General features: G+C 47.1%; 1 protein-coding gene across 3 annotated transcripts in view; it reads right to left on the bottom strand.

The window, feature by feature from the left end:
• The window catches only part of LOC122671132 (DEAD-box ATP-dependent RNA helicase 50), a 93,114-nt gene that overhangs the window by 23,943 nt on the left and 55,626 nt on the right, over positions 1–13,545 (bottom strand). For all 3 annotated transcript variants that reach the window (XM_043868231.1, XM_043868230.1, XM_043868232.1), the window contains one exon: positions 10,381–10,594. In XM_043868231.1, coding sequence (XP_043724166.1) covers positions 10,381–10,594 — 214 coding nt within the window. The remainder of the gene's footprint in view (positions 1–10,380; positions 10,595–13,545) is intronic.

Genomic DNA, 13,545 nt, shown 5'->3' with positions numbered 1-13,545 from the left:
ACAGGATCGGTACGGCCGTAGGGTCAAGGGATCACAGAGCGCGGGTCACCTCCGACCCAAAAGAGACATCATGTCCACCTCAAGAGGACGCCAAAGAAGACTCCCCTCGTGCAGACATACCTCCACCTCGACACCGAAACGCTCTCCACCACAAATCTACACCCTAAGCGCCGCAAAGAAACTCGTAGAACCCCAAAACAGAAGTCATAATCGGGGTCACCTCCAAGACACAAGCTGCTAAGTCCCGACTCCCTCCTCATAGGCGGGCTGAAGTCATACCGATACAGTCAAGTCGAGAACGCAGGGATGCCTCGAACTCACCACAGGCTACGCTCACCGGGCAGATGCCCCGCCTCACGCCTTCCCCTCAATGAATGAAGCTCCTCCTCCAAGGCAAGAACCCTAGCCGAGCTCTCGGCCGCACCACAGAGGTCGCACACGCCTCCTCGACACCTCCAGGAGCTTCCCTGATGCCACCGCAAGCTCCCCGACACCCTCGTCGCGTCGGCCTCGGCTCTCTCACGGCATCAATCTGCCCTCGGAGCTCCCTCTCCACGCCACGCAGGCGCGCTGTATTTGCACCTCACGAGAAGCACGACCTCCAATCAAGCACCGCCAAAGAATACGCGATGGACCTACAATCAACATGGCAAAGGTAAAACAATTTAAAAATAAAGGAGCAATGAACACGACGAGACAAAAAAGGGATAACTCACCGAGGCCATATCACGGTAGAGAGTCTCGAACTGCATAAGCATCGCTAAGCCTCTGCAAGGCCATCCTCGCGGTAGGGAGCCTCGCCCTATCCACCCACTCCCGCGACACGCCGGCTTCGGCCAAGGTCGAGCCCTCCCAGACGCCCAAAGCGATCACCAGTGACTCACCCAAATGGGAAGATCAAATGACGCAAACCGCAGGAACTCATACCTTTCCCTCGAAAGGGGCAATCGTAAGATCCTAAGGAGCGACAGAGGGAGGCAGAGGCACAGAGCCGGAAACGCCATCATCATCAGGAGAAGTATGGGGAAGGAGGACACGCACACCAGAGCTCGTCACGCGGGCATGTCCTGGTCCACCCTTCCGCTTCGCTCCAACAACCACAGGCGCAGAAGCGCCACTAACATCGGTCCCTCCAGCAGATGGACCACCCTGAGAAGCCGCCTTCCTTCGCAGATTGCCATGGAGCAAACTGAAGTCCGGACGCGTATCTATTGCATAGACCGCCCAACCAATCAGATGACAAATACATTCAAATACCAACATGCCAATCAAGTACAAAAGACAATGCTCTTACCAGGACTCAGCTTCCAGAGAGACAGGAAGGCCTCCGAGTCCAACTCCTGGACGTGGAACGGATCGCGACCCAGGCACAGCTTGAGGGAGTCACCCTCATAATCACTCAGCTCAAGCCCCTGATTGACCCTTTTGAGGTCAATAACTTCCCTAACAGTCCGTAATGGGCATCGGGGGACCGTGGTAAAAAAGAAGCGATCCCTCCAATACTTCACGTGACTAGTGATCCCTGTGAGAAGCTCCACAGAGGCATAGGGCCCCTTGAGCACGCGGCGAGCAAAGTGATAGCATCCATGGTTCCCCTTCTTCAACAGATAAAAGTGGGAGAAAAGGGGAACAACAAGGCGACGCCCCAAAGTGGCGAAGAAGACATAAAACCCAAGATCACCCTCCAAGAGTCGGGTAACACTCGCCTGGGCGAGGTGCCAATGCTCGACACTAACTCGACAAAGCGAGGGATAGGAAGGCGAAGGCCCTGGAGAAAAAATGAACGGTAGAGACAGATCTCACCCGCACGGTGAGAGAAGGCATACTCGCCAGGCCCAGGAGCATGCAACATGACCTCGGCGGGAATATGGAACTCCTCACGGAGGGAGACCAAGTCAGAGGCGACAAGATGCTAGCAACAATGGGCCTAACCTATCGCCAGGACCGGCGGCCGAGGATGCCGCCCAGTAGGGTCGACGATCCCTACCTGGGACCGGAGACACTAAGGTCCCACTCCTCCATCAAGATTACCAGGGGAGGGTATAGAGGAGAGAGCGCCCACGTAAGAAGGCGATCCGGGAACGCTCCTTCAAGATCCAACCCCGATCAAGCAGGCCAAGGTCACCCAGAACGATACGAAGGACAACAGGGAATGAACTACTTACTCGAGAAAGCAATCTCCCCGAAGCTGGCAAGAAAAATGAAAGGAATGCCACCTGCAAAATATAAACAGCAGATCCATCACATACAAGAGGAAGAAAAGGGAAGAAGAGCGAGGGTCCATCACACCCACGCCGCGGCCACCATAGGCGCGGCATCACCGGCAAGGCGTGGGCCACACCTGCAAGGCACGGCCACACCAAGGCGCTGCTACACCCAGGCGCGGCCACCCGGGCGCAGCCAGCTAGGCGCGGCCACACTCGCAAGGCGCGACCACACCCAGGCGTGGCCACCCTAAGCGCGACCGCCCCAGCGCGGCCACCCTAGGAGCGGCCACCCCTGCGCGGCGACACCCACAGGCGCGGCCTCACCGAGGCGCCGCCCTACAAAAAAAAAAAGAAAAAAAAAAAAAAAAAAAAAAAGAGAAAGAAAGGGGATCGATTTACCTCAGAAAAAAGGCGACCGCGCGGAAAGACAGGCACACGACGATGACGTGGCCACACCACGAGGAACAATCAAGTGACAAAGATCACAAGAGGCAAGGCACTCAAGCCAAGCACCACTCAAGCCTTCCAAGCAAACCAAGGCACCAAGAGAACACAAACCAAACACAAGGACCCAAAATCAAGCAAAGTGGATATTAGTGGAGGTGACCCAAAAACAAGCACATGGTGGGCACAAAGAGGACAAAAGACAAAAAGGGGAATGCAAGGGGGGAATTAAAGGAGAGCAAAAGGGGAGACAAAAAGTAAGAAAGAGAAATGAGAAGTGAAAGAAGAGAAAGTGAGAGAAAGGAACATATACCTACAAAAAACAAAAGAAAAGCGTAGGAGGAAAGGTTTGAACCCCAAACCTCCCCTACCTCATTAGTGGATTTACAGGCAAACCCCACAAGGAAAGTCTATTCGCAGCGGACCCCTCACTATGTAAAAGCATCTCTCTTGGACATCCTATCCCAAGAGAGTGGGGGGTAAATGATACATCCAATATTCACCGGGCCAATCAACGATCGCCACGTGTCACAGACGACCCGCTCCATAGCCAAGGGGAACGAACCAGGGTCCCAGCACCCGGGCGCGGCCAGCACCCAGGAGCGGCCTCACCCAAGCTCGGCCACCCCTCGGGAGCGGCCTCACCCAGGCGCGGCCTGCACCCAGGCACAGCATCGTGGGCACGTGAGGAGGGGGCTACCCACCTATGACCCGATCGTATCGCTAAGGCTCATGTCACCACCAGGACTCTAGACCGCCGCTTAGAGGTCACGTCACCCAGACGGATTCAAGCACCAAGGACGTTATCACCACACGCGGGTATCTATCCACCAAGGATCTTTGATACCACTAGGGACACTCCCTCCCGCTGGGAGATGATCAATCAGGATAGAGCCCCGTTACCCAGGGCCTCTATCCACTCAACGGGACAATCGCCATCAAACTGGGACTCTCCACACCGCCATACGCTACTATAAAAGGCAAGGTACACAACCCCATCAGGGGACATCTAAACTCGTATTGAATAATCACTATTCATCTATTTGCGCCAGGAGATCTAACTTTGGCATCGGAGAGCCCTAGGCCGGGACCACACCGGTTCTCTCTGTTGACCCCTTTGGTCCACTTGCAGGTGACGGCACTCGCAGGACCGCTCGACGATTTCTTGACGCAACAGGTACTGCTGATTCTCAGCCTCCCACTGTTGTCCCTCAGTTGGCTTATGAGAGTACTCATCAATAGATTTCTTTTGTGAAGCTTGATGGTACTAATTACCTAGATTGGTCACACTCTGTGAGACTTTCTCTCAGGAGTAAGGGAAAGCTTGGATATATAACAGGTGCTATCAAGGCCCCCACGGCTGGTTCACCAGCCTTTGATTAATGGGAGACCGAAAATTCTACTGTTATGACCTGGTTGATCTTCTCCATGAAGCCCGAGATTGGGAGAAGATTTATAAGGAAGGAAACTGCCAAAGCTATTTGGGACAGTGTCTCTGTGGCCTTTGACAGAGTAGGTGACACTGCCAAGGTCTATCAGCTCCATTAACGAATCCACTCATTGAAACAGGGTGACAACACTATTTCTGAGTACTACAATGCGTTCCTTAGTCTTGTAGAAGAGTATGATCATTACAGAGACCTTCATTTGACCAACCCAGAGGATGAAGCCAAGGTGTATCTGACTCTTGAAAAAGAGCGTGTCTTCTCTTTGCTTGGTGGTTTGAACTCGTTATAAGCCGAGTTAGACTCATTGTTGGGCGGTCTCCCCTTCCCTCTCTTAGTGAAGTCTGTAGTTACTTACAGAGTGAAGAGACCAGGCGACTTACTATGGCACCACCACCAGCACCATCTGAGAGGTCAGCCCTCAATTCTAGTTCTGGTCGAGACACCCGTGGAGGTGGTAGAGGCCCAGGGCCTAACCGTGAGGAAGCTAGTACTGTGGAGACAGTTGGTGCCAGTGGAGTTGGGCGAGACAGATTTAAATGTGATCATTGTGGTCGCATTGGACACACCAAGGATAGGTGTTGGTCTCTCCATGGTCGTCCTCCTGGTATGCGTGGTCGTGGTGGCCGTAGAGGGGGAGCTCGGGCTCATTCCGCAGCAGCGACTGATGCTGATACCCCACAGGATGACTCCACCTTTATGGATGCAATGGTTCGCAGGGTTGTGTCACAGTTGACCACATCTAGTATGGCTGGATCCTCATCATCCTCAGCTTTACAGGTCTCCACCTCAGCTTCCACTGCCACCCAGTCTTGGGTCATTGACTCGGGTGCCAAGGACCACGATGACGGTATACGTCTCATTATTATGATTCCTATACCATTTGCTTCCTGGTAAGGACAAGGTTAGGGTAGTCGACGGCTCCCTTTCCTCCATATCCGGTAAGGGTAATATCCCTATGACATCATCTATTTCACTTTCTTCTTCTTCATGTCCCTAACCTTACTCTGAATCTTCTATCTGTGAGTCATCTGACTAAATCTCTCAACTGCTGTGTCACATTATTTCCTTCTCACTGTCTTTTTCAGGATTTGGTGACGAAAAGGATTATTGGTAGTGGACGTGAGGAGAAAGGCCTCTACTTTTTTGATCCGTTTTTGCCCACAGCTCATTCCTATGTGTGTGGCCGAAACGATTGTAGTTCTGTGGATTCTGTTATGTTATGGCATCGCCGTCTTGGCCATCCATCTTTTGTTGTAATGAGGAAACAGTTGCCTCACTTATTTTCATCTATTGCCTCTTCTCATGTTTTTCAATGTGAAACCTGTATGTTTGCCAAACATTGTAGGTCTTCATATCCTTATCATGGTAATAGAATTGTTGCTCCTTTTCATATTGTGCATACTGATGTGTGGGGTCCTTCCCCTACTACTTCTTTATTTGGCTATCGTTACTTTGTGTCATTTGTTGATGATTTTTCACATGCCACATGGACTGTTCTTCTGAAGCATAAGAGTGATGTTTGTAATGCCTTTCAGAATTTTTACCAAATGATTTACCCAATTTGAGACCCGCATCAAAATTGTGCGTTCTGATAAAGGGGGAGAGTATATGTTTGGTGGCCTTCAAGCCTTCTTTACTACTCATGGCATTATCCATCAGCTAGCGTGTGTTGACACGCCCCAACAAAATGGGGTTGCTGAGAGGAAAAATCGCCATCTCTTAGAGGTCACTCGTAGTCTCTTGCATGTCCCCAAGACCTTCTGGTCTGCGGCTCTTCTAACCGCCTCCTTTCTCATCAATCGTATGCCTACCAAGCTTCTTAACTACAAATCTCCCTTGGACATCTTATCTCCCAAGGCCTCTGTCTTTTCTCTTCCTCCTAGAGTCTTTGGTTGTGTTTGTTATGTGCATGTTAACAAATCTGCTCGCACTAAACTTGATCCCAAAGCTCTTAAGTGTCTCTTTCTTGGGTACTCTTCTACTACCAAGGGGTACAGGTGTTATCATCCTTCTTCCCGCCGAAGTTTCATTTCCAAGGATGTTACCTTCCTTGAATCTGTCCCTTTCTTTGTTCCTTCTCAGCATCCTCTTCAGGGGGAGAATTGTGGGAGTGAACAGGCTACTGATGATTTCTTCCTTTCTCCTCTACCTACATCTCCTTTTCTGCTTGACATTGGAAAACACAGGACTGTAGATGTGGTTGAGATTAATGATCAACCAGGGGGGAATGCAGATTTGCTTGTTGAAAGTGGTTCTGGTAGGGAGAAGGATTACCACCTTACATACAAAAAAGGTGAAAGCTTGATTAATATGAGAAAGATGATCTACCAAGAGTCCTCTTCAGATCTAGATCCTCATCCTGAGATTCATCCTCCTCAATCAGGTGACATTTCTTCTCCTCCATCTGATTTGGACCTTCCTATTGCTATTAGGAAAGGGAAAAGAACTTGTACTAATCCTATATCCCAGTTTGTTTCCTATGATGCAATTTCTCCTACAGGACTTGCCTTTATTTCTGCTTTTCTTTGCTTCCATTCCCAAGAATGTCATTGATGCTATGTCGACCTAAAGTGGAGACAAGCCAGCCTCGAGGAGATGATGGCACTTGAGAAGAATGGTACTTGGCAACTTGTTGACCTTCCCAAGGGACGTGTCCGATTGGATGCGAGATGGGTCTACACAATCAAGTATAAATCTGATGGCAGTATTGAGAGATACAAAGCAAGGTTGGTGGCCAAAGGGTACAGTCAAGTCTATGGAATTGACTACCAGGAGACATTTGCCCCTGTGGCCAAGCATAATTCAATAAGAGTTCTTTTATCCTTAGCTGCCAACAAAGATTGGCCCTTATATCAGTTGGATGTGAAGAATGCCTTCCTTCATGGTGATTTGGAAGAGGAAGTGTACATGCAAACTCCACCAAGCTTCAAGATGCCCTCAGTTGAAGGGAAAGTGTGTCTCCTTAAGAAGGCTCTATATGGTCTCAACCAGTCACCAAAGGCATGGTTTGAGTGCTTCCGACAGGCTATTTTGAAGAATGGATATTCCCAGAGCCAAGCTGATCATACTCTCTTTACCAAGCGGAATAATGGTACTATCACAGCTCTCATTGTCTATGTTGATGATATCGTGGTCACAGGAGATGATACAGCTGAGATAGGTAAATTGAAGAGCTACCTGGCACAGCAATTTGAGATCAAAGATCTGGGTCCCTTGAAGTACTTCTTAGGAATAGAAGTATCAAGGACCAAGAAAGGGATCAACATATGTCAGAGGAGGTCTATTCTTGACCTGTTGACAGAGACAGGGATGTTAGGCTACAAACCAGCTAGCTCTCCTATTGAGCAGAATCACAAACTAGGAGAGGATTGTGGTCCCTCTCTTGTTGATGCAGGAAAGTATCAAAGGCTAGTGGGGAAACTTATCTATCTCTCTATGACTCGGCCAGATATCTCTTATGCAGTGGGAGTTGTCAGTCAATTCATGCATGCTCCCAAGAGTGGCCATTTGGATGCTGTGTATCGCATTCTAAGGTATTTGAAGTCCTCTCCAGGGAAAGGATTGTTGTATGCAAGGCATAACCACTTGAGAGTGGAAGGCTTCACAGATGCCGATTGGGCTGGTTCCATTACAGACAGGAGATCTACCTCCGGCTATTGTACCTTTGTGGGAGGTAACTTAGTCACATGGAGGAGCAAGAAACAGCATGTTGTGGCCAGATCTAGTGCCGAGGCAGAATTTAGAGATATGGCACATGGAGTGTATGAGCTCATCTGGCTGAAAAGACTTGTTCAAGAACTGGGATTTGACACTGAAGGGCCCATGAGACTGTACTGTGACAACAAGGCTGCCATCAGTATTGCCCACAACCCTGTGCAACATGACCGGACTAAGCACATTGAGGTTGATAGGCATTTCATCAAGGAGAAGATAGACACTGGCTGTATTTGTACTCCTTTTGTGAAGACTGGGGATTAGTTGGCAGATATCTTCACCAAATCTCTTGGCTCTCCTCAGTTTAGTTCCTTCCTAAGCAAGCTGGGAATGCATGATATATATTCTCTAGCTTGAGGGGGAGTGTTAGAAGTCATGTAATAGGGGTAGTTTAGGAACTAGTCTATCACTAGCTGCCTTATTATGTAATTCTTCTATTTCTTCTTTATTTCCTTTATACCTTCCTAGGGAGGTGGATGTAATTCCTATTAGTGATGATTAAATGAATATATGGTAAATGGAGAAGTCTCTCCATTCACAATCGTTACAGCCCAATACACTCTTCTCTCTTGCTATCTTCTTCTTCCTCCAACCTCTTCCTTCTCTCTTCTTATTTCCTAAACCTATATTCTAACTCTTATAACTGTTACCAATTAATAATATAGAATATTACTGAAAAGGACGGAGTATTGTGCAATCAACGTACTCCTTTGAAACTCCTTAATGAAAAAATTTATAGGACATTTGTACAACCAACAATGACGTATGGAGCTGAATGTTGGGCAATGAAGAAACAACATATAAACCTAGTGTAGCTGAAATGAGAATATTGAGACGAATGAGTGGTAAAATTAGAAAAGATAAAATACAAATTAGGGCTAATTTAGGAGTAGCTCCTGTAATACATGATGAGTTGAGAGAATGTCGTTTGAGGTGGCACTGACATGTACAACGAAGGCCTTTGAATGCTCCAGTAAGGAGCAGTGATATGATTCAGATTAGAAGAGCTAAAATCCCAGGGGTAGACCTAAAAGAACCCTAGGAGAGGTGGTGAGGAAAGATACATTCATAGCTTATATAACAAGTATGTCTTTGAATAGAGCTGATAGGAGAAAGAAGACCTATCGCCAATAGAGCTGATAGGAGAAAGAAGACCTATCGCCAATCCCATTTAGTTGGGATAAGGCTGAGTTGAATTAAGTTGTATTACTGAAAGGACAGAAATCAACAATGCTTTTCCAAGGACATTTCAAAGGGGGGATTCTAGTAAGTGATGCGATCCTTTTGAGCTAAAATATCCCTACAAGATTCACCAAAAACCTGTGACTGGTAGAATCCAATGGAAATCTCCATAAAAATTTCCACCAACTTAGAATTTGTATCCCCAACTCCCCTTTTCTTCAGGCTTGAAAACATCCAATACTTATTAAAATGTTTCCTTGTCCAGCGGCTAAGGAATTCCATTTTTAGCCAGGTGGAGGACTAATATAGTAAAGCGGACCATTGGATAAATAAAAGCACATCTTACACATGTCAAAATTCAGGGGCTATCTCAACCATGTGGTCCACCATCTAGTGGATTTTCTCCCATCTATTTTCAGCCGTCAAACATCTAGAGGGATGATGTGGCAATTCAAACCATTGACCAAATAGGGGTCCATCAAAGCCAAGATTTCAGTCTTATGGCCCACCTTGTATTGAACCTTTTCCTTGCTGTCCAAATCCTGCCCAAAAATTAATCTTTGATTGTGCCACATGGTGTAATGTTTTTGTGCTGAAACTTACCAAACTAGTCAAGTATAGATTGCTATACATGTCTCCGAAATTTGAGCGCCAATAAGCTACCTAGTGCGGATAAGGAAGGCATTCCTTTATTGTTATTACTATTGTTGTTCTTTGGTGTGGTGGTGTTCCTTTTTTTTGGGAGATAAGTACTCATTATTATTATGATCTTGTTCTTTATCATTATCGTCGCTACTATCATCTCCACTTTCTTACCACAGAAACTTCCCACATAATTTAGCGAATTCTGGATGGTTTTAACTGGATTTTAAAATAGACAATCATATATTGGTGGGCCTGTTCGAAAGAGATAATTGGGAGGATTTTGTAATTGGGTGATGAGTAGTGGCCTCACAGTTTTATAAGATTGTGGGTCTTCCTTAGGGTATAAAGGGTCCTGTAATTGGTCACTCCTAATTGAATAGCATCAAGTATATCGTTTAGTACAGGTTGCTTTTGTTGGACACTTCAATACATCAGTATATCTTACATTTTCTTTAGGTGTATGGGCGCGGGGGGAGGGGGGGGGGGAGGGAACAAAAGGCAGGCTTGTTCCAAGAGATTCCCTTAAACATTTAATAGGGTTGACATAGCATTCCATCTTCAATCTTTCTAACAGCTTGACAGTTGGAAATTATATTCCAGAGAAAGCATGATATGATCAAAGATGAATTGTAATGCAGTAATTCCTAATTAAGAGACAAAACAAAGAGTATAATAGACTCATTTTCTGCATTAATATAAGAAAATTAACAGAAGTCAAGCACACATCCTAACAAACCAACCTCTTCAAGGCCAGAGCTTGTACGGTGCATGCCAGGTCCCATAATAACTTCACAATCAGGAAAAACTTCAACCAGCTTGTTGTATATGTCCACTGGTAAAGTTGCAGTCACGAAAAGATATTGTGTTGTCACAGGTGCAGAATTAATTAAGCATTGCAGCACTTGTTCAAAGTCTTCATCACTGAAAAGTATATCGACCTCATCCAAAACAGCACTGCCACCATGTGGTAAAACCGAAAAATCAGTAATATTAATATCATATACCAGCAAACAATAGAGTAAAACTCCCACTTGAATGACTTGGTGAGGGCTTGTATTACAGGTTTAGGGGTCCTAGGAGAATATTTTACTACTTTTGACTTATCTCATGGAAACAGGCTCATTCAGTGGCAATATCAAAATTAGTGCAAGGATTGAAAGTGAAGTTGCTTTAAGAAAACCTATTCTCTTAGAAACTTTGAAAACAGCCAAGAAAGGATGGCTGTGGTGTCATGAGAAACCTTCTCCCATCGTGATGGCAGGCCTCCCTGGTGTGGTGCCATCACCACCCAGGTCACCATTTCCTATCCAACCTTCCCCTCTCCCTGACCCCCCCTCCTGCCTCCTCCCCATCTAAAGGGGGGTGGCCTGAAGTGCTCACTTCAGCCAGTCATCCCTGCCATCCAGAGAGGGCCTCTCCCCCGGCCCTTCCTTTCGTTCCCCCTACCATAGTCAGAGCTTCTAAAGTAGCTCTTTGTCTGGCCAGTCTTTTGGATAGCGAAGCAAGCAAGTAGCAACATTCACTGGTAGACCACTTCATCGGCAGCCGACCACCCTTCAACATTGTAAAACTCTCTTTATCCAAACAATGGAAGCTGCAAGGGACTATTGATACTTACCTGATGACAATGGGTTCTTCATTTTCAAGTTCACTGAGGAGATGACAAGATCCATGCTCTGGAGGGTGGTCCATGCAAGTTGGATGGCAACTGATCTTCCTCAGGCAGTGGGATCACCACCTGCTACTCCAGCATGTCGATTTCAGTACCATTCCCCTCTGGATCTCCTTGCCAGGGCTCCCGCTCCACTTTTGGTCTGAAGATGGGCTCAATATCATTGGCTCTGTCCTTGGTAAGCCATTATACTCCGATGGTAGGACAAAGAAGAAGGATCGGCTGCCTTCGCAAGGATCTGCATTGAAGTCTCTGCTAAAGACCCTCCGCCAAACTATATCACAGTAGCAGATGATGAAGGGTTTTCATTCATCCAGGAAATCAAGTTCGAGTGCCTTCCTCCACAATGCATTGTCTGCAAGTGTTTGGCCATGACACCAGAGGATGCTCCACCTTGTTCGTGAGGACCATCCCCTTCCTTCACCAATACCCATACCACTATTTATTCCCCTCCGCCTCCTTCCCTCGCCAAATTGAGTCCTTCCCCTTCCTCTGCTTTTCATTCACCAAGCCGCGGCTGTCGCAAGACTCGCAGGCACCTTGGTCACCTCGCCGTGAGAAGCCTGCATCTAGGTCCCTATGTGGCCACGTAGCAGCCCCCCCCTCCCTACCATCGGTCCATAACCTTGCAAGGACCAACAATAGCAATCATTTTTCTTCCCTGCAAGTCTTGGACGCCTTGCTCCCTGAAGCCTACTGCCCTAGAGACAACAACAAGCTTTGTTCCTCAACCAGTCACCATCAACTGGCTCCTTCCTTTGCTCCCCACGTAGATGGTCCCCCCCATTCCTGCTTCCAACCCCAAAACTCCCTTCCTCTGCTCCATCCTCTCTAGCATAGGGTATCCTTCTCTGTCGGGATTCTATTCTCCCAGTCCCCTTTGCCCCCCTCTTACCCCTTCCTATTCTAGAATTTAGTATGGGACCCCCTGTCAACATCACTCATTTGCAACACCGACCTTCCCCTTCTATTGGGCCTGTTGCCCATCACAACCCTTCTTTACCTCTCCTAGACATCTCTTAATGGTCGTCCATTAGGCCCAACCCTTGTGGGCCTAATTCGCCTTGCCCTATTGACCCATTGCTGCTGGCCAACCCTACCCAAGCCCCCCTAATGGTTCAACCCCTAACCCCATCCAGCTCTATGACGTCCGTCAACCCCCTCGTGTCTAATGCCAGCGTGAGATAAGCTCCCCTCCTTATCCCAAGAAGCAGTCCCTCCTGGACTATTCCTTGCCCATCAATGAGAAGCTATTGCCTCTTAAGTATGGATATTTGTGATCATGACCTTTAACGAGACAACTTGTTATGATAAGGTGGGCTATCCTACATTTTGTGCTGCTTCTTCAATTCCTGGTTCATGCGCTTTCTTCAAAGATGGTTCTATTTGGCGAGTTGTGGTTAAGCCTTTGCTTGCTATGGCCTCCCCCGGTGCGCCGCCTCCCTAATTTTAGTTTGTTGTTTCTTGGGGTTCTTCCCTTTCCATTTTACAGGCCCATGCCTCACCCTTTGTAAAGGCAGGGTATTTTGTTTGTGCTCTCCCCCTCCCCCTCTTCTTCTCTTTCCTTTGCTAATGAATTTTTACACAAAAATTATTCACCTAAAAAAAAAAATAATTTGCACAAACAGAAATGGAATCTTCTAATAAACTGATAGGTTCTTGAGAGAGGAAGTCTCCAGTCAGGATAGCATAAGCACTAGCTGGATGAACATGTTAATTCTGGCCTACTGGGTATGGGGGTGACGCAGATCAGCATCAAGGTAGGTACTCATTGAAATACCAACACAAGAAGAAGCAATCTAAGCCAGAACCTTAACTTGCAGTTCTGATTTGGGTCACTTTTGGACCAATCTACAGCATAGTACTAAAACTCGTTAAAACTCAGTCGAGATCTCAAGAATTTCGAGTATCTCGACTTGTCCGAAACGAAACACTGGTTCGAAATGAAAAAATACAAAAACTCGATCGATATTTCGATCATCTCGCGATATCTCGAGGCAAAAGTTACATCTCGCGAGATATCAAGATTCCTTTCAAATCTGCTTTATATAAAAGACAGAAACTAGACTTCACAAGCTCTGCTATTTTGTGTTTTTTGCTCCTTTGTTCTTCATCCTTTCACTTCTCTTTGCTAAATCTTGTACCGGCCTTCGAATCTTCGCCGCATCTTCGTCGGAAACACTTGGAGAACACAACATTCAACCTTCTTAGCACATTTGTGAAGCTTTTCCAC

This window comes from Telopea speciosissima, chromosome 8, assembly GCF_018873765.1.
Source record: "Telopea speciosissima isolate NSW1024214 ecotype Mountain lineage chromosome 8, Tspe_v1, whole genome shotgun sequence".
NCBI lineage: Eukaryota > Viridiplantae > Streptophyta > Magnoliopsida > Proteales > Proteaceae > Telopea > Telopea speciosissima.
Note: the sequence above shows the minus strand (reverse complement) of the source record. Positions and strands in the feature narration are given on the sequence as shown.